Raw genomic sequence first — 20,774 nt, 5'->3', positions numbered from 1 at the left:
TACATGGTTTTAGTAGTCATGAAAGTTATAGTTTGAGCACATATCATTGTCTTTGTTCTGTTATTGTACTGATATGCCACTTCTCCTCTAACAAACACAGTATGTTTATGTGCTGTTAAGAGCAGCACTATAAGTTTACACCATATGTGTGTGTATATATATATATATATATATATATATATTTTTTTTTTTTTTTTGCAAAGTGCAGTTTTTCATGCCAGAGCAACACGGAAGTGGTTATGAATATAGGCATATATACACTTAAACAAAGATTATGGTCAACATGTCAAATGATGCAATGTGTATTGAAAATATACAGAGTAATATATTGTGTTAATATATTGTGGTAATATATTGAATAATACATAAGTAATTGCCACTTGAAATATTAAACAGTAGTACTTGTGTGTATATATTTTAGTATATTCACATTTATTTGGGAACATAATCAGTCTAAGCTATCGACTCTCATCCAATTGTCCAGATTTTTTTTTTTTTGTAAACACTTTTTTTTATTATATACCATCATCACAAATATTTTCATATATGAAATGTGCAAACAATAAAATGAGATAAAGGAATATATGCTCAGCTTTATGTAAACCCATGCATTAATTCATTAAAAAAAGAAAATAACTGAGTGGTTCAATAAAGATTACATGTAAAAATGTAGTGCAGTCTTTTATTAGTATATATATCAAATATATATACTAACATATATATATATATATATATATATATGTGTGTGTGTGTGTGTGTGTGTGTGTGTGTGTGTGTGTGTGTGTGTACAGCAGCTGTACAGTAATGTCCAGTCCGATGCTCGTGCATCATCCGGCCGCTAGAGGCGGTAAAGAGCAGCGGCGTCTAGAATGATCAGCACAAACAAATCCTCCACTGACGCGACTGTTTTGATTGCGGAAGTTGTGATTCTGTTGACTGCACGTAATGAATATGAATTAGTCCGCGAATCATTCGTTGTGACTGTCGGTTAATTCGTGTGAAGTAAAGACGCATTAATCAGGTTTTTAGGTTTTTTTTTTTTGAGAGAGAGATGTCAGACAGCAGCAGTGCAGTCCTGCTGTCATATGAAACACTGGTGCATGCTGTGGCAGGTGCAATGGTGAGCAGACCCCAGCCCGAATAACTGCTGCGCGTTTGTGTTGTGTTTGTTTCCCGTCACTGTGATGATATTCTACATCAGGTGTGTTTGTTGAAGCTATGTTTTATCGCTTTGTAGGGCAGTGTTACAGCAATGACAGTGTTTTTCCCTCTGGACACAGCCAGGATCAGACTGCAGGGTGAGTTATTGTTACGAGTCATTATGTATTGTACTGGGACATTTGTATTTGATATAGATTTACTTGTGTGTAGTTCATTTTTTTATATATGTTGTACAGTTATGAAAACAATCATAGAAATTATGAAAATCAAAATAATTGTAAAAAAACTTTCTAGTTATGCTGTTCTTTGACATAATTAATCAGCTTGAAAATTTGTATACAAGCATTTGTTAGTGACATTTTGTCAAGTGTCACAAAAACTGGACAGGTATTTTATCAAAACTCATCAGTGAATGAAGATGTGGGAACTCGTATTGCATATTTCCAAGGCCTCTAAATTATCAACATCATCAAAACTGTGCTGAAAAACCTGTTGTGCACATCCCACTCTTCTAGCAAGCAAAAGGCCTTTTAGTTGAATTGTAAAAAGGCCTCCTTTAAGAATTAGTTCACTCCAGAAATGAAAGATTTCCTGATAATTTACTCACCCCCCGTGTCACCCAAGATGTCTTTCTTTATTCATTCGCAAAGAAATTAAGGTTTTTGTGGAAAGATTTTTCTCCATATAGTGGATTTCAATGGGGACCAACTGGTTGAAGGTCCAAATTGCAGTTTCAGTGCAGCTTGAAAGAACTCTACACGATCCCAGCTGAGGAATAAGTGTCTTTTCTAGTGAAACTATCAGTCATTTTCTTAAAAAAATACAATTTATATACTTTTTAACCACAAATGCACATCTTGCACTAGCTCTGTAATGCGTGTCCACAGATTTGCGCATTACATAATCACATTGGAAAGGTCACGTGCAGTTACTGTAGCTCTTCGTTTGTGTAGAAGATACATTTGTGGCTGTTATTTCATATGTCAGGCTTTGCAGGGTGAAGTATAAATGTTGCATGTAGTCTGTCAGTTAATATAAGGTCATAAGTCATGGTTTTAGATGAAGCATAGCATGTCACATTGCAGGACACATGGGAGCATCATGTCAATTTCGTATTTGTCATGTTTCAGTGGATGAAAACCGAAAGTCCCAGTCCACCCCCATCATTCTGGCTGAGATAGCGAAGGAGGAGGGCGTGTGAGTTACTGAGTTCGAAACCACTCAATTACTTATTATATTGCAACTGTTGTGTATATGTATTATTACTCTACAATTTACATTACATATTGAGTTTGAAAAAAAAAAATGCAAATAATGGATTTGAGTTGCCTATGCCGGGCTGTTTATTTCATGATGCCGCTTGATTGTGTTTCAGATTGTCTCTGTATCGTGGCTGGTTTCCTGTCATTTCTAGCCTGTGTTGCTCTAACTTTGTGTACTTCTACACATTCAACACATTGAAGAGAGTGATGGTCTCGGACCGGTCCAAGCCTGCCAAAGATTTGCTCATGGGCTTCATTTCAGGTACTGAATATTTGAGCTGAACCCTCTTCACGGTAGGAGTGTTTACATGACATGTATTTGGTTTAAAAGTCCCATCTGAATGAAAATGCTCCAGATAAACGCATCAGTCGGAATAAAAATGCGCAAACCAATTGACATTTCAATGGGGTTAAGAGGGGTGGGATAAACCTTACAGGACATGTAAACACTTGATCGGATTTAAAACCAAAACTGGGAAGTTTTGTGCATTATGCAATGATGCAAAAATGCCACAATGATGCATGACGCACGGAAAGTGTTGTTGAGTATAATAAATGACTGTCGTGTTGATCTAAAATAGTCTTTTCACTCATTGTCTGATGTTTTAATAGTATTAGTTAACGAAAACAACCCCAATTACTTTTATTTCAACATTTAAAAAAAAATATGTTTTACTTTACCTGTAAGCGATTAACACATAATCAGTCATTGAGTTGATAAGGTCCACTCATTTCTTCTTGTTTAATTTCATTTAGGAGCTGTTAATGTGCTCCTGACGACTCCCATGTGGGTGGTGAACACACGACTGAAGCTCCAGGGCGCAAAGTTCAGGAACGAAGAGCTCCATCAGACCCACTATAAGGGCATATTTGGTCAGAACCGCTCACACACTCATTTATCTCATGAGGTATCAACTCCTAACCACATGACCAGCTTGAACCTGTTGCGAAATCTGCGTTAGGAAGTATTTTCCTGATCGTGTGGATTCCTATTGAAATGACTAAAAATTCACCAAACTATAGCAAATGTGACCGCATCTTATTAAAATAATAGGCCTGTGTTGTTTTCAGTAAATCAAATGATCTTGTTGTTTTCCTCTCGAGATGCCTTCTCCCAGATAATAGCCAGTGAGGGAGTGGGAACGCTGTGGAACGGGACGCTGCCGTCTCTCGTGCTGGTGTTCAACCCCGCCGTGCAGTTCATGTTCTACGAGGCCATGAAACGAAGAGCAGCACGTGGAGGCAGGAAGGTGAGGGACGGAAAACTGGCACCACTCATTTGTGAATTCGTGAAATAACTCGAATGTGTCATATTTATGGACAGATATCATCATTTGAGATCTTTCTCATCGGAGCCATTGCTAAGGCTATTGCAACATCTGCAACGTACCCTCTGCAGACGGTTCAGGCTATTCTGAGGGTAATATCATCAATATGATTTAAATCATTGCATCATATAATACACTTGACTGATTGCAGTAGTTGGTAATATTTCCAATCGCTTCCTCTGCAGTTTGGCCAGTATAAATCAGACGGTAAAGGGGGTCTAGTGGGCAGCCTGGGGAATGTGGTTTCTTTGCTGATGGACCGGATCAAGTAAGATCTGCAGTATCTATCTATCTATCTATCTATCTATCTATCTATCTGTCTGTCTGTCTGTCTGTCTGTCTGTATGTCTGTCTAAACAGTTTAACTCAATGTAAACTCAAAAAATTAAAACAATGATAATGAATTAAAAATGTGTGTGTTATATATATATATATATATATATATACATACATATATATATAAATATGTATGTATGTATATATATATACACACACACACACATTAAAAACAATTTAAATGAAAAACAATTACAAAAAATGTAAAACTAATTCTTTCTTATTAACCAATATTATTCATTTATTCATATTGAGTGATATAGAATGTGTATATTCTGATATGCATGCTCATTCCTGCCTGTTTTTACATTTAGATGTCTTTTGTCATCATCTAATGCTCAGTTAATCTTTTTTTAAAACATAATTTTATTTATCTGATCTCAAAATGTACATCTCATGATTTTATTTGTATTATAATAATGTATAATGCTAAGCATTTAAAATTTGATTTAATTTTTGAGTTTTTTTTTCTCACAAAATAGTATAGAATTTTAATATTTACCCTTTATTGGCTACTGGCCATAACATCTACATAAATATCGGCTTATTGGCCAAAATGTTAATATCAGTGCATCCCTATTTGGTGTTTTTATTTTGATGTCTGCAGTGCTCTTCTAGTTTCTATCAGTCAAGCATGGCTGACTTGTTTTGCTCCGCTTGTGTCCTCTGTGTGACAGGAGACACGGGCTGTTGGGTTTGTACAAAGGTCTAGAGGCGAAGCTGCTGCAGACCGTGCTGACGGCGGCCCTCATGTTCGTGGTGTATGAGAAGATCACTGCCGCCACGTTCAAACTCATGGGCCTCCAGAAGAAACTCAAGCACTGAGATACGGTTGGCCCTCACCACCGAGCCACGTGCACTAATGAGTGACTACCTCTAACCCACACCCTCAAGAGGAGCTTCACATATCCCATCAGCCACTGCTCCGCTTGCATGGGTTAATCTGGGTACAGTTTCAGTCCTGTGTTAAACACAGTTCAGTTTAAAACAAACAAAAAAAGAATTTATTACCTTTAGTTTCTAACATATTTCTTTTAAAAACTTTACATGGTTAAATTTCTCATATCAAAAAACTTCTTAAAGCCATAAGTCAAAATCTGTGCTACATAAAGTAACATTTTAACCCAAAGCAAATCATGAGGTTGGTTATGAGTGTTTCTGAATTTAAAGGAGATAGTTAAGCTCAACAGCTTCAATCGGTAACTTAAAATTTTAATCTGTTCCTCACATAAAGCTATTCTAAGATATATGGCTCACATGTTTTATGTACTACTTTTATGGTATACTTTCTTTGGAAAATCCTTTGTGCTTCACAGAGGAAAGTCAGTCTTATGGATTTGCAAGTACAAGAGGGAGAGTAAATGACAGAAGTTTCATTTTTGAGTGAAATGTGACATACATAATAGATTTGGCACAAATGGTGTTGTGCTTTGATCAGTTCAGTAGAGCCTTATGTGCTGCTATGTCACGTGACAAACCAGGCAAACAAATTTGTTTAAACATCAGTATTATAAAAGGAGAAAATCTGGAGCAGATCAGCGCTTTTGCATGCCATCTCTGATCCTCCACATCACTGTTACTGAAATAGAACTGAAAGCCTGTTTTTGTTTACTTTTGTACAATGAACAATTTTGGCACCACTTGATGTCCGATGTAAAATCTGAGCCCTGGAGGAAACCCGCTTGAGAACCACCAGTGTAAATGATGTTTTTCCTTTATGCTTGCGCTTTAACATCTCTCCCAGTTTCAAACAGTTTAGTTGAGCATGAGTTTCGTTCAGTCACTTGAAACGTATTTCTCGCATTTTAGCATTCATGAAAGGAATTAAAAATGCACAGCTCCACATAAACATGAGCTTGAGGTCAAAGTGGATATATTCACACCACACTTGCCTTAAATCATGCCTTTCTGGAGCGAAGCTGAAGTCTTACCTGCTGTGTGTCAATGAAACGGGTTTGTCTTGTGGAGCATATGCAGTAAGATATTAAAAACTAAATCAGTTTACATCATGAAATTGCAGCTAAGACTTTGTACTTGTGTTTCTTTATTTCACAATTTATAGCACATATTTTGTACTTTCACTTGTATAGCCTCTGTTATATAACTGTACTCTACTTTATGGCATGTCTAAATGAATTTTAATAAAAGCTATGAAAGAAATCCTGTCTGCAGTAACTTTTCTGAGTTGACATAACAGATACCCTAAAGTACAGAGTCCTGCACATGATGTGAAAAAAAGATATTACCATGTCTTAATTCATTTCCTTGTTTTAGTTAAACCTTCACCATGTACTAATTTGTTCCCTTGTTGTAGCAATGATTTAAATAAAAATAAGGGTACGAGTATACAATTCAATTAAAACGATGGAACAAATTAATGAAACACAGCCACAAACTTGAGAACGATATTGTTTTTTCTTCCACGTCATAACTAATTTAAATTGTGTGTAAAATCATTGTTCAATTCTCACTTTAAATTAAATAAGAATTTACACAAGAACAGTTTTACAAGTAATGTACTGATTCTTTCTGCTTGTGTTTCAGGAATTAGGACCAATGTGATGTAAACATGTCATTTTATAGAAATGTTTAAAGTATATTTATATAAAAAAAAAAGTCAAAGTGTTCATGGATATCAAGACAATATGTTTGGTGAAACCATTCTTTCCAAGACCACAAACTGCATCCAGAGCAAGTCGTGCACAGCACATGTATATGTGTGTGTATATATATATATATATAGTATGTAAATGATTCATAAACATGAGAACGATGTCCTGATGTACTGCTGTGAGCTCAGTATGTCAGTGGCTCCTCGTGTCCTTTATGTACCACTCTGGTAAGAATACCTTTTGATACTGAGAGTCTCTGTGGACGGTGAAGGTCACGTCTCTGTGTGGATCCCATGTGAACAGGTACACCAGTCTGAAAAACATCAGTCACAATCTCTGATAAGACAGTCGATGTTTAGGGAATCAGGAAATGATTTGATTGTGGCAAGTGTGTAATAAATGGCAAACAACATGCACTGATGAAATGATCAAAACAAGACCTTGTATTAAAATGTATTTAGAAAGTGAACAGGGAGTATTCATGCAACCCTCTAACCTTGGGTCTTCCTCTTTGATGACTGATTTGACGAAGGACAAGAACTCGTCGCAGAAATACATACAGGCTGTTGGCTTCCAGCAGTTATACTCATTCTACAGAATAAACAGACATGAAAACATCTCACTTAATCATTCTACAGTCAATCAAACATCAGCTCTTTTCCAGACGCTAGTGAATAAAGCAATCCCAGAATCCACTGATTTCAATTCCATTCACCATGATTGAACTATTTCTATCAACCTAATTACAAACAGACTACTTTATGCAATCACTGTATGTGCTGTGTATTTTTATAAACAACTTCATTTTTAAGAAATAAACACTTTCATTCGGCAACGATGCATTACACTGATCAAACGTTATATTTATAATGCTAGGAAATATTTCTAATTCAAATAAATGCCGTTTTTAACTTTTTATTAATCAAAACTGTATCAGTTTCCAGAATGATTTCTGAAGGATCATGTGACACTGAAGACTGGAGGAATGATGCTGAAAATACAGCTGCGCATCACAGTTATAAATTACAATTCAAAATATATTACAATAGAAATCGGCTAGTTTCAATTATAATAATATGTCACAATATTACTCTTTTTATTACTATTTTTTTGATCAAATATGCCATTTTAGTGAGCATTAATACCCCAACTCTTACATTTCCATTTAAAATGAATGGCTTTCGATACCCAGCTCTGTATGGTTTCAAACAGATCTCTTATTTCAGCTTTAATGTGTGGTCATTATAAACGAACCTTGATGAGTTGTGAAATTTTCGAGGTTCAGAAGGTCTCAACAGACACCACTATCCCATCATGGTCTCGAAACCCAGCGACTATCTGCTGCACTCCAGGCAGAAACGAGTGTGCCCACCATTTCAGCAGCTTGTACCTACAAGAGCAACATTACATACTGTTCTTTGTTGTTGCATTTATTAAATAACAACTCATAAATGTATTAAGTGATTGAGGAAGAATAGTGCTTATATTCTTTGGAATGACATGAGGAGGCAAATGTTAATTTTTTTGGTAGAACTATGCCTTTGATGTCCTGTTTACACCAAGATTAATGTTCAGTGTAATAAAAAAAAAATTATATAAATGTATGACTGGTAATGGGATGGTTCACAAAAAAGAAAAAAAAGAAAAATCCGTCATCATTTACTCATCCATGTTTCTTCTGCGAAGCACAAAAAAAGATATTTTGAAGAATGTTTGTAATCCCTTCCGTAGTAGGGAAAAAAAATTCTATGGAAGTCAATGGCTACCGTCAGCTGTACTGCGGTAACCGCTGCATTTCTGCTATTTTAAGTGCACTGCATTTTCTTTCAACCAGTGTTTTCATGAAAATTGTTGTGTTGGTGTGAACAGGCCTTAATTCTTCTGTGGAATTGACGCCACATTGATAGTTTCACCTGTGGAGGTCTTGAGCTCCACATAACATCCGGGCGCCGTGAGAGCATCGGGGTCTTTGACAGTCCACCTCTCCACCTCTCCAGAGAAGAGCAGCTTATGGTCGGCCAGACGCGTCTGAACCACCGTACAGAAGGCCTCATTGGTGTTCACGATTCCCCTGGGTCTGGAGTCCCATCCACAGCATCTTAAAAGGAAGAAAAACGATTGATAAGTGATGAGATCCTTCACTATCACCAGTCTGACAGAACAAAACACTAGTGTTCCCAGACCTGCGCATAAGTACTGCTCAGACTTGTATCCCCAGCACATCATCTCCTCCTGCCGCTCGGAGCGGGTCTCTCGGTGCACTCGGGCCGCCTCTGTTTCCACCTCACTGATGTAGATGGTGCCTCTGAATTTGGAGGCGGCCAGCATCCATCCCTCTTGAGTCTCGTATGGGGTGGTCAGCACTTTGGTTAGGTGTCCTCTCCATGTCACGAAGTCCACTCCAAACACACTCAATAACTCAACAGAAAACAAGAAAGAACTGACAGAATAAAGTTTAGTTTTACATTTGTGTTATTTTCATTTTCACAAACGTTTTGAGTACTTTTGTCATTTTTATTTCAGTTTTAGTTTTTTCTATTTCTTTGATATTTAAAGCATGATGCTTAACTAAATTATTCCCAGGTGTGTATCCTGTCAATGCAGCGGCTAGCAGATATATTTATAGTGTGGTAAATGTATCTTTTGTAACATATCAGTTGAAGATACTGAACATTTATTTTTCTACTGCCCTTTTTCTATTTCATTTTTGGGTTGACTTTGAAATAGACATAAAAAAACATAATTTAGAACCTTTTGACATTTTACTTTGTTTCCAAAACCCATATTTTTTTCTGAAAATTACATTATTAATCTTTTACTTATTTTAGCAAAGCTTTAAATTCATAAGACAAAAATAACTCAAAAGAAACCACTGTAACACTATATTTTTTAGCCCTTTCTAATATGAGATCATAAAACAAGAACTTTAGAAACACAATAAACATTCTAAAGCTTATTATGTAGTTTTTTTTATCCTAGTATTTTTGTTTTCTTTTTGTTCTTGTTGCTGTTGTTATTCTACACACTTTAAACTGTATGACATTGCCTTATATCTGCCTTATACATTTTGCCTTGTATTTATCTGTTATGGAACTAAATACAATTTTTTAAAAATCAGCCCATTGTCTAACCGGAGGCTATTGTAGGTCTGTCTTTAATTATACTTCACTGTAAAAAAAATAAAATAATAAAAAATCTCTCTCTCTCTCTCTCTCTCTCTCTCTCTCTCTCTCTCTATATATATATATATATACAGTACAGGTCAAAAGTTTGGAAACATTACTATTTTTAATGTTTTTGAAAGAAGTTTCTTCTGCTCATCAAGCCTGCATTTATTTGATCAAAAATACAGGAAAAAAAGTAATATTGTGATATATTATTACAATTTAAAATAATTGTTTTTAAATTTATTATACTTTAAATTATAATTTATTTCTGTGATGCAAAGCTTTTTTAGGATCATTATCACATGATCCTTTAGAAATCATTCTAATATGATGATTCATTATCAAAGTTGGAAACAGTTCTGCTGCTTAATATTTTTACAGAACATGTGATACTTTTTTAGAAAAAAAAAAAAAAAAAAAAGCTATGTTTTTAAAATATAAATATTTTGTAATGGGGTCAGTACTTTTTTTTCTTTCTTTTTTTAAAATAAAATCAATACTTTTATTCAGCAAGGATGTGTTAAATTGATAAAAAGTGATAGTAAAGAAAATATATTATTAGAATATATATTATTAGATTTTTTTTTTTTTTTTTTTTTTTTTGAATAAATGCAGTTCTTTTTAACCTTTTATTCATCAAATATATTAGACAGCAGAACTGTTTCCAACACTCATAATAAATCAGAATATTAGAATGATTTCTAAATGATCATGTGATAGACTGGATGTTACATGTGACACTGAAGGCTGGAGTAATGATGCTGAAAATTCAGCTTTGCCTCACAGGAATAATTTTTAAGTTGTAATAATATTTCACAATATTACTGTTTTTTCTGTATTTTTGATCAAATAAATGCAGGCTTGATGAGCAGAAGAGACTTCTTTCAAAAACATTAAAAATAGTAATGTTTCCAAACTTTTGACCTGTACTGTATATATATATAGATTTATAGAGAAGTAAAATAAAAGTGCAGAATGTGCATGTCACCTGGATGAGGGGGTTTGGTCTCTGCTGTGAATCTGGTCTCTGTTGGCCAGAATCCACTTCAGCACGTGAGCGCTGCGGCGCTTATTCGTCTTATAATCACTGCTGGAGTCTGGACATCTTTTATGAACACACTCATGATGATGGTCTCGTTGAGCCATGGCGTGATGAGGTATAAACCCCGCGCGGATCTCAAATTATTTTTTGATAACATTTGTTTAGCTAATAGATCAATGCAATTATTAACGAATACAATGCAGTTCATTTATTACATTTAAACGGAATAACTATAACCAGGCAAACCCATCCGAAAACAGCAGCGCTACTCCCAGTCCCACAAGCTAACCTTTCTTTCTCAAGAAATTAATTATCATCCAAAGAGAACGTTTAATATGTGACCTTAATTAGGATTAAACTGATATTTCACTCAGATATATACAATATATAATATTATATATATATATATATATATATATATATATATATATATATATATATATATATATATATATATATATATATATATATATGTATGTATAAAATACAATACAATTCAAACTTCAAAATAAAAGTCATCAGTGCCCATATAAAAGTCCATAAGGTCTATATAACAATCTATTGCATGATAAATGCAGCATGAAATGAAAATTCACACTGTATATTTTCTAAATGCATATTATGGATCTTATTGTGGACAGTTTGACCATGCGTGTATTTTATTTCATTTTATTTTTTAAATGACCTCGTAATGTTTAATCAAAATGTCATCACTGGATCTTCCGGTAAAAAATGGTCAAGTTGTCTCTGGAGACGTTTGCTGGACTTTAATTATTCAGTTCTCTTAATCTCCATCCCTGCAAGCTCACATTCATCTGTCTCCACTTTTGAGCGCAAATCCCCACATCTCAAAATCCAATCAACAACCAATGCATACAACCAAGTTTCCAAAATTAAAATAAATAAAATAATAAATTAATGAATAAAATTTAAATTGAAATGGTGAGATATACACTCGCTAGGTATAAAGTCAGAATTGTGACATTTTTTTTTTAGTTGTAATTTTTTTTAAACACTTTAAAGTCACCATGAAATCAAAATGGAAAATTCTTATTTTTTAATGGAATACTGTAGTGTTTATTATAAATAATTTATCGTATGCTCTTCTCTATCATCCGCGCCACAAGGATGCACTGTTTCTACGTGTATTTAGCTTTGATTTGAAAGAAAACAGCGCATCCTTGTGGCGCGGATGACACAGAAGCGCATACGCAGCATACGGTGATATGGAGAGACACAGAGAAGACCGTTGACATGGGAATTATTGAATAAAGTCATTATTTTTGTTTTCTGTGCTTACAAAAAGTGTTCCTGTCACTTCATATAACCCAGATTGCACGTCTGATGGCAGATGGACTATTCTGACGACGACTTTCATACCTTTTATGGACCTTGACACTTATTTATTTGGCAGTCTATGGGACAGTCACAGGCCTCCTGGTTTTCATCCAAAATATCTTAAATTGTGTTCCTAAGACGAACTGAGCTTTTAAGGGTTTGGAACGACATGAGGGTAAGTGATTAATGACAAAATTTTCATTTTGGGGTGGAGTATCCCTTTAACTATTAAAGATATGAAAGGTGCTATAATCCATCCCTTCATGTACAACACTTCACACTTAATATTTCTGATAAGCATAGATTTACCACACACAGCATATTTTGCAACATAAATGGCAAAGACATGACAGGTTTGGTGAAACTGGAATAAAGTAGAAATCCCAATGGATAGCAAATGCTTTAATTTCACAATGGCAGTTGACATCAAAAGCATGGTTTCCCAAGATTTGGCAAATGCATTTCTGAATCCTTTAGAAAAGAGTATTTAAGTTTAAAAGAACAGATATGCAGGAACCAGCAAGAATACAAGAGCTTTTCAATTTACAAAGTATACATTGGCCAGCAGCAGCAAACATTCCTTAGAGCCCAAAGATTATACAACAGTCTAATTATCAAGCATTCTTTGAGGACTTAATTCATATTCATGGATAATAATGCATCACATTAATCCCAACCAAGAACATATAATGTAATGTAGAACAGCATACTCAGTTACATGGCAGATGCTTCGCAACCTATCAAATTTATTATGAAGATAAACTACAGTATGTACAAGTTCCAGTTCGTATTGTCTAACAACAGACCATGCAAAAGTGCTAGGTCAGTAAAATTGGTATAACTTGGTTTTTTGAGTACATGGGAATGGGACTGATCAAAGTTAAAGACAAGAGCATAGTGAAACCACTATCAAATTGAACCCTACATTCTTATAAACGAGATATTTACAGTACATGTCAAACACTAATTTGAGTGAGAAATTCAGAAGCCTGAGGATAAAGTCACGTTAACATAATATCACAACTGAAATATTAACAGAGCAGAATATACCATTAAATACCCCACTACAGCAAAACAACAGTGGCTACAAATCCTATCCATATTCAACATATGTAGGAAAAATGGCTCAGCAAGGAAACAAACAAACAAAAAAGAAAGAAAAAGATTCAGCTCTGTCTATCAATGGGACAACTCCTGAGATATATTTAACAATGATCTGTAATGTTTTTGTATGTCAGAATGCACTTTTTGGCCTATTGTAAATTAACTCCCAGTGTAAAACATGAGGTTGGACAGGTTGAAAAGCCACTCTGTGTGCGTGTGTTTGGGAAACTGTAAGTATCTCTCAGTATTTAAAGAGAGACTGATTTGATTGTGTCAAACAGACAAATTACTGGGGTATGTTTTCATAAACTAAGGCCAGAACTGAGGTTTACTCAGGTTGTGGGGTGCTGGGACCCCAGGAAAAGAGACTGGGAAGGCGGAAGGCAGAGTCTCTCCGTGCTGGGTCAGGAAGAGTCAGGGTCTCCGGAGCTGACTTCTTCCGTGGTCTGTCCTTGGGCACAGAAAGGAAGTCTGGAGCTTCAGTGGAGAGGGGTGTAGAGGGAGCGCTGGATGGGCCGCTACGAGCGCAGGCTGGCAGGGGCGTCTCGCTGATGGAAATTGCTGGCGGAAAGGTTCCCAGCTTCTTATTGGTGGCTTCCTGAGTGGCTCGTTCATATTCTCTCACTTCCTCTATTGTCATGTCTTTAAACAGCCAAAGCAAAGGATTTTCTATTAGTGGGGTATCACTCATGTAATTTATATTGGACTAAACCAGTTGTGTCGAACTCAGATCCTGAAGGGCAAGAGTCCCGAGGAGCATAGTTTCAACATTGCTTAAATCCATCTACCTGTAGTCTTATAGTACTCCTAAAGGACTGAATGAGCTGGATCAGGTGTGTTTAATTGGGACTATGGCCCTCCAGATGTTAAATTTGACACCCCTGGATTAACCAAATTCAATATAAAATCATATTCCATCTGATGTTCACGAGACTTCCATTACCAAGCTACAGTAAAATATTTTATGTCATTTTTATTTCTTTCTACAGGCAATTGTTTGCCTATTATTTATAGCTGTCTTCCTTAGTTGTCAAATCCTGGTTAATAATGTCATGATGGTGGTGAGGGGTACCTTTAATTCATGGGTGTCCAGTCCTACTCCTGAAGGGCCACCTTCCTGCAGAGTTTAGCTCCATCACACCTTTAGTGATTCTGAAGACTTTAATTAGCTGTGTTTAATTGGGGCCAGAGCTAATCTCTGCTGAAAGGTGGCCCTCCAGGAGGAGGATTGGAGACCTCTGCTCTTATTCAACAACTTAATGAACCATTGTTTCCTCCTCCTTCACACTCACTGCATGTTTAGGAGCTCACTGAGAACACAATGTGCTTAACAGAAGTAAAAGAGATGCTCCTTGTTTTTGGAGGAGAAAACAGCTCTGCTTTCTATGTTTTGTAATCTGAACACTTTCAGTGTTCATGACTGAACAATTTGTTCAAGTCATCTAATCTAATCAGTATGGTCAAGTTCCTTGATGAGAACATGAAGAACAACTTTAAAGAGCTGAATTTCTCAGCTGAAACATCTCTTTTTTGTCTGTTTGTTCTTGCAGTGACTCATTAGACTAAACACGGTTGTGAGCTATGGATCATGACATCCTTCGGCATCTGTGAGGTTTGTTAGTCATGACTTTGGGACAGTCAGAACAAAAGAAATGGCAAATAAAGGTAAAGAGATGAATAAACAGCAATCTAAAGGGAAGGCTGTGTGCATGACTGGCTGGTCAATGCCAAACTTACCAATCCACTCATCAACCCAAGCGAAAGCCTGTCTATGACCCAGCAACAGCACATCCCTCACCACCTACAGAAAGAAAGACAGGTAAAAATATATGGTGATTCTGATGTTGCCAAGCAGAAGTGTAGTGGATGTCTTCCTGGATCTTTTGTTGGTCCTGGGAAATTATATCTGCTCATGCTCCTAATCTTCCCTAACCCCAGTGCTAACAATAACCCTAAGATCAGAGGGAAATGAACAGTTAAAAGAAATGTTGCTAAAGCTCCAGCACAAAGCTGACTAATCCTAACCCTTAAATCTGATTGGTTGACAGGAATATTGTTCCAGAACCAACAAAGATGATCCAGGGACTTGTTCTGCTAGATGATATCATGGTAAGCACAGCTGGATAAACAGATCTATCTATTGATATGAGTGATGTGCAATGAGAGTAACTACAAGGTAAGGGTTTTAGGGGGTTCGCCCGGGATATGCATGTGGAGGGGTGAAAGTGACCTTGTGCACAAACTGCTCCACACGTGTCTGAAGTCCCCACACCTCGAACTTCACCGTTACTAGCTTATAGGAGCACATGATGGGATCCTGTGTGTCCCTCCAGCCCTCCTTCAGCAAACCCCGGGTTGTCTTCTTGGATTTAAAGTATCGTGGGTCCTGGAATGGAAATACAGGATGGAAGTAAAATAAAAATTCAGGGAATGGAAATAAAATGGCCCACAGAGTTTATTTTATATCCAGTACAATACACCACAATGTCTCATTTCAACCTTTATAAGACTTATTCACAGCAGAATAGAAAAAAGACAGGAGATGACTGGAAGAAAAGGTGGGACTCAATTCAATTAGGCAAAACACTAAGCAATGGCTCTGATAATTGGATATCTAATTTTACAGTTAATAATAAATGATAAATTAAACTCTGTCCAACTTTGATCAGAGATGTTTTTAGATATTCTCACTGTAAACACGTACTGGTTGAGTTCTGGTTGGTGGCAAATTTCTGCACATAAATCAAATATATCTACAGTTTTACATTTGATTTACAGATGCTAATAATATTATTGCGAATTATATAATTACAGTTTCATTTGAGATTTTTCTTTATTTGTACATGCTGTATTTATTTATTTTTCTAGCCAGTATTATTGTGTTTAATGCCTGTACCTGCCATCCTGGTCTAGCTGGAACACCCGAAAGCATACTGCATCTTTATTTATGCACAAAATTTGAGAGTGAATTCCATTTAAAAGTTAACATCACTTTGCTCTACTCACTCTGGAGGGCAAAGCACTTGAAGTAAGTGCTCTACACACCAACTACCCGCTGGTGTTCCACAGGGTTCAGTACCTGGCCCATTTTTACTCTCCAAATCACTTTGCAAAATGATCACCTCTCAGAGCTATCCCCCATTATTCCTATGCAGATGATACTCAATTAATTATCTTTTCACCCTCTGAAAACCAAATATCATCTAGTATTGACATATTTCTGCCTGCACATCTGAATTTATTGAAAACTGAGCTGCTGATCATCCTGGCCAAGAACCAATCCTTCGAAGACCTTGTTATTTAATAGACAACAAAATAATCTCACATACGCAAGAATGGTAAGAATCCTGGCATCGTAATCAATGAGGTCTGTAACACCTGAAGAAAGTTATCCATTCATATCAATGGCAGTTGCCTGGAAGCTCATTGTTTTTGATCCTATGACCTTAGCTGTAAATGCTGTGTGACAAATGTGATTGTTTATTATTTTTTTAAAAACAGTTCAAACTGACCTTGAATTGCCCATTACTGATACACTTAAGCACAAAGTTAACTTCAGTTTTGATGTGAATGCTTGTGTGTGTATGCATATTGTCAAATGCATAAGTATTCAAATTATACTTCATTTGATAGCGTGTGCAGTAACTGGAGCTTGACACCTTTGGACTGGTGCCTGTGCTGATCAATAAAAATGTTTTGTTTTTCTGATTCTTTTTGACTGTGAGTCAATGCTTAGGTTTTTTTTTTTTCTGACATAAGTGATTTTATTTGTTTAAATGAGGACTAGAGTGATCACTTATCATTCCCAGCACTACAACTGTTCTTTTCCTTTCCACATCTAATTCCACCTCTGCTTTTTTATTCCTCAAACAGAACCACTGCTGCCCTGGATTCTTGGATAGCAGCAAGCTCCTGCCAGAGAAAGATAATACTGTACTCCTCTCATCTGTCTATGCTTACCTCTGCAGGAGCAGAAAGACAGTATGGGAAAATAAATTACTGCAGTGTTACAGTGGAGAGCTGATTCTGAGACTTGCATGAATCCAAAAGAGATCTCAACAGGGCCTCTTTAATAATTCAGTATCGGCTTAAAAATCACCCATACTCCTTTGTTTTCTTCTATGTGGGAGAAGCACTCCCCTGTTTCTTCAAAACAAAATCCCATCAGCACTAAATCCCATATCAACAGAGCTCGAATGAATAAATCACAGAGGTCAGTGAGGAAAATATTGTAGGGGAATATAAAATATAGAGGAATATGAGCACATACTGTACCTTAGAGGGAAATTTGTACTTTGTACATTTGATTTGCTTATAAATTATTTATTGTTTCTTTAATGGATTATATATTTATGTGTTTTATTAAAGAAAAATCTTACCTCAGACTCCTTGTAGTAGCGCTCTGGGATCTCATCGTAGGCAATGTCAATAAAGCACACCTCTGTTTCTTCATCTCGGAGCTCTGTATCAAAGATCTAGAGCACAATGAGAGGATGTTAGAGAGAAAATGATTTTTTTTTAAAAATCTATCAGCTACCACTGCTACTGAAAATGTCAGGATGTACTTCACAAATTAGTTTTAACCAGACGTGATATAACAAGTTTCCTTTGTCTGTCCACACTGAAAGCAACAATGGTGTGAGATGCAACACATTCACAATCAGAACATATTTGATCTGTAAAATACAGATACGGGGAATGGATGTTATATTACTGTGGGTGGAGTGAAAGAACACGACAGAATCAGAAACCAAGCAACTAACAAAGCACCTTGTCGCTTGTGGCTCATTGCATTTGTGTGTAGTAGATTAACTGATTAACTCAGGGGTGTCCAATTCGCTCCAGGAGGGCCACTATTCTGCAGAGTTTAGCTCCAATCTGCCCCAATACATTTGCCTGGAGGCTTCTAGTAATCCAGAGGACCTTGTTTAGCTGGTCCATGTGTGTTTAATTAGGATTGGAGTTAAACTCTGCAGGATAGTGGCCAAAGCTGCTGTATTGTTAGTTGCTAGTTAGTCTCTCATACCCACGGTCACAGAGTCTGATTTTTACTGCACACAAAACTGTACAACAGGTTTTTAAACAGTTCGCCAAGAAAGTTAAGTCATGCTTTACAAGTTCCCAGACTGATTTAATGAATGGGATTTTTCAAAGTTTGTGAGGTTCAACTTCACTTTGAACTAAGTAAACTGTTGTTGGTCATTTTACATGTCAATGGTCTCTTTCCATCTGAATGCTGGCGGATGTTGAACCACAGTAGGTGCTCAGCTTTGTCACCATCACAAATCAACAACTCTCACTCACTGTGACTTCCGGTTGCTTTATTGCAGCATATCACTCTCAGCATGAACACAAGCTTGTTCACTTATCACCAGAATATGACAGTCTAAGTCTTTCTGTTGTGGGTAACAGTAAAGAATCTTCAGCAGACTCCAACACTTCTACAGCTGCAGACTCCACGCTGTCCACAAGAAGGAGCTCTCGATCTATGCGTGAGTCAGTGTCAGCAGTGTATTGCATAAGCTGCCACTCATCTGAGTGCTTGCAGCCTAACAAAGACTTTAATGGGTGAGGGCGCTTTGCTTCAAAGGATCTGTGTTTTCAGGTGAGAGGACGGCTCTCCTGTTGTCTGCCACCAGTGTGGGTTTGCCAATTGCATTGTAATTCTTTCCATATCCAACTGACAGTAAGCTTCAGGGATGACATAGAGATAAATGTTTAAAACCTCTTTATTTTAAAATGTAGACACAAAGGAGAGTGCACTAGCTGTGGATGGGTTGAAATTGTAAAGCAAAGAATGAAAGGGGATGACATGACAGAGTAGCTGAAAATTTTATAAAATAAGGCATGGTGGACCTTATCAAGAGAGATGGGGAGGAAGACAAAAAAGGGATATCTGAAAAGGACTAGAATGATGGCTCTAATAAATAAAATCGGCCTTAACCTTTGAATTGTGGCCACATTGCATAATCAGCACGGAGTCAAAGCAAGAAACTTGGACAAGATTGTTTATCAAAGTCGAAGAACACAATAGAAGAACAAACTCTTAAATACTCTAAATCCCAATGGTGGTGATAAGCAACATTAAATTAGAGTCCTGCTGCAACACAGACTAATACATGCTGGAGCACGCCGTTTAAACTTCAAAGCAGCCAACATGGCTCAAATTTAGGGAAAACATCAGAAACAGCCTCTCACGCCAATGAGGAGGCGGAATACAGATCAAGGATTTGTGTCTTCTTCTCTTACAGATGCAGACGGAGTTCTACAGGTGCAAAAAACAAGAGACAAATGAGGGGGTGGGTTCAAGTATCTCTCCACTGAAGACCGCAAAGTGGTGGCCCTTGTACCTGCTGCGTGACCGTGGTCGATTAAGCAAAAAGTGGGGTCCATGAAGAATGATTTACTCAGTCTGGTGTGAAAGAACTTGACTGGCCTGCACTCTGAACCTTAAGACCCCATGACCAAACGTCAGTGCCTAAACTTCACAGTCACTTGTGTCTGAATGGGAGCAAATCCCTGCATGCATTTTCCAACATCTAGTAGTGGAAAGTCCTTCCAAAACAGAAGTGTACAGAAGTGGAAGCTGTTACAGCAGGAAGGGAAGAACAAACTCCCCATTATTGCGTATGGTTTTGTAATTAAATGCTCAGTGAGCACAAATACAGCAGGTGTGTCACACTGTCAAATTAAAGAAATTTGACTGTAAAAAAACTGTTTTGAGACCTTGCATTTCCTAGCTCCTATGTTAATTTCGTTAATGAAAAATATGACTAATTGTATTCATCGACAACCTTTTATCCATGACTAAGGACAAAGATGAGACAACACCAACATCATTAAACACTAATTGTGAATAAATCAATATGCAATATCATTGACAAAAAAAGATGAAATCTAGTTTATATATATATATATATATATATATATATATATATATATATATATATATATATATATATATATATATATATATATATATATATACATATATAAACTCTCCACGTCCAAAATATCTATATATTTTCTTCAACAAAAAAGAGGGATAAAATATGTTCCCTCTAATTTTTTTATTCTTCTTAACTTTTTCTACTGACTGGACATTCTTTATACCAGACAAAAAAGGTGTGTCAACTTTAAACATTAATGTGCCTTTTATATTTGATTTCACCCTTGATGTAACTAAATCACATTTTAGGTTACCTGAGAAAACATTTTTTTACAGTGCTGTATGTCCTACATCATCTGCTGGAACACAGCCCTCTCGTGTACGCACATTCGACAGTTAGCAGAAGCTAGAGATTACTGTTTATAAAGTTTAAAATATGGATATTTTTCTTACAAAAACATCACTTCAGGAGGCCTTGATTCACCCCTAGAGCTGTGTGGAGTACTTTTATGATGGATGGATGCGCTTTATTGGA

The 20,774-nt window shown here is 36.4% G+C and overlaps 2 protein-coding genes and 1 pseudogene across 2 annotated transcripts in view; 1 reads left to right on the top strand and 2 right to left on the bottom strand.

Moving 5' to 3' along the window:
* Window positions 1-880: 880 nt before the first annotated feature.
* On the top strand, window positions 881-6,247 carry LOC109054931 (peroxisomal membrane protein PMP34). The gene is made up of 9 exons (XM_019072162.2): window positions 881-1,120; window positions 1,238-1,298; window positions 2,292-2,358; window positions 2,537-2,685; window positions 3,180-3,296; window positions 3,528-3,673; window positions 3,748-3,843; window positions 3,937-4,019; window positions 4,765-6,247. The coding sequence occupies exons 1-9, from the start codon at window positions 1,052-1,054 to the stop codon at window positions 4,910-4,912; spliced, it is 936 nt and encodes a 311-aa protein (XP_018927707.1). The 5' UTR covers window positions 881-1,051; the 3' UTR covers window positions 4,913-6,247.
* Window positions 6,248-6,871: 624 nt separating this feature from the next.
* On the bottom strand, window positions 6,872-9,211 carry LOC109054935 (annotated as a pseudogene).
* Window positions 9,212-12,633: 3,422 nt separating this feature from the next.
* Window positions 12,634-20,774, bottom strand: part of LOC109054934 (cytoplasmic phosphatidylinositol transfer protein 1-like) — a 71,988-nt gene continuing 63,847 nt past the window's right edge. The window contains exons 6-9 of the mRNA XM_042730482.1: window positions 17,730-17,825; window positions 15,581-15,736; window positions 15,088-15,151; window positions 12,634-13,992 (exon numbers count right to left, since the gene is read on the bottom strand). Coding sequence (XP_042586416.1) covers window positions 13,679-13,992; window positions 15,088-15,151; window positions 15,581-15,736; window positions 17,730-17,825 — 630 coding nt within the window. The 3' untranslated portion in view covers window positions 12,634-13,678. The remainder of the gene's footprint in view (window positions 13,993-15,087; window positions 15,152-15,580; window positions 15,737-17,729; window positions 17,826-20,774) is intronic.

The sequence above is a fragment of the Cyprinus carpio genome, chromosome A3 (genome assembly GCF_018340385.1).
Source record: "Cyprinus carpio isolate SPL01 chromosome A3, ASM1834038v1, whole genome shotgun sequence".
Lineage (NCBI taxonomy): Eukaryota > Metazoa > Chordata > Actinopteri > Cypriniformes > Cyprinidae > Cyprinus > Cyprinus carpio.
The sequence above is the reverse complement of the archived record's forward strand: the minus strand, read 5'-3'. Positions and strand labels throughout refer to the sequence as shown.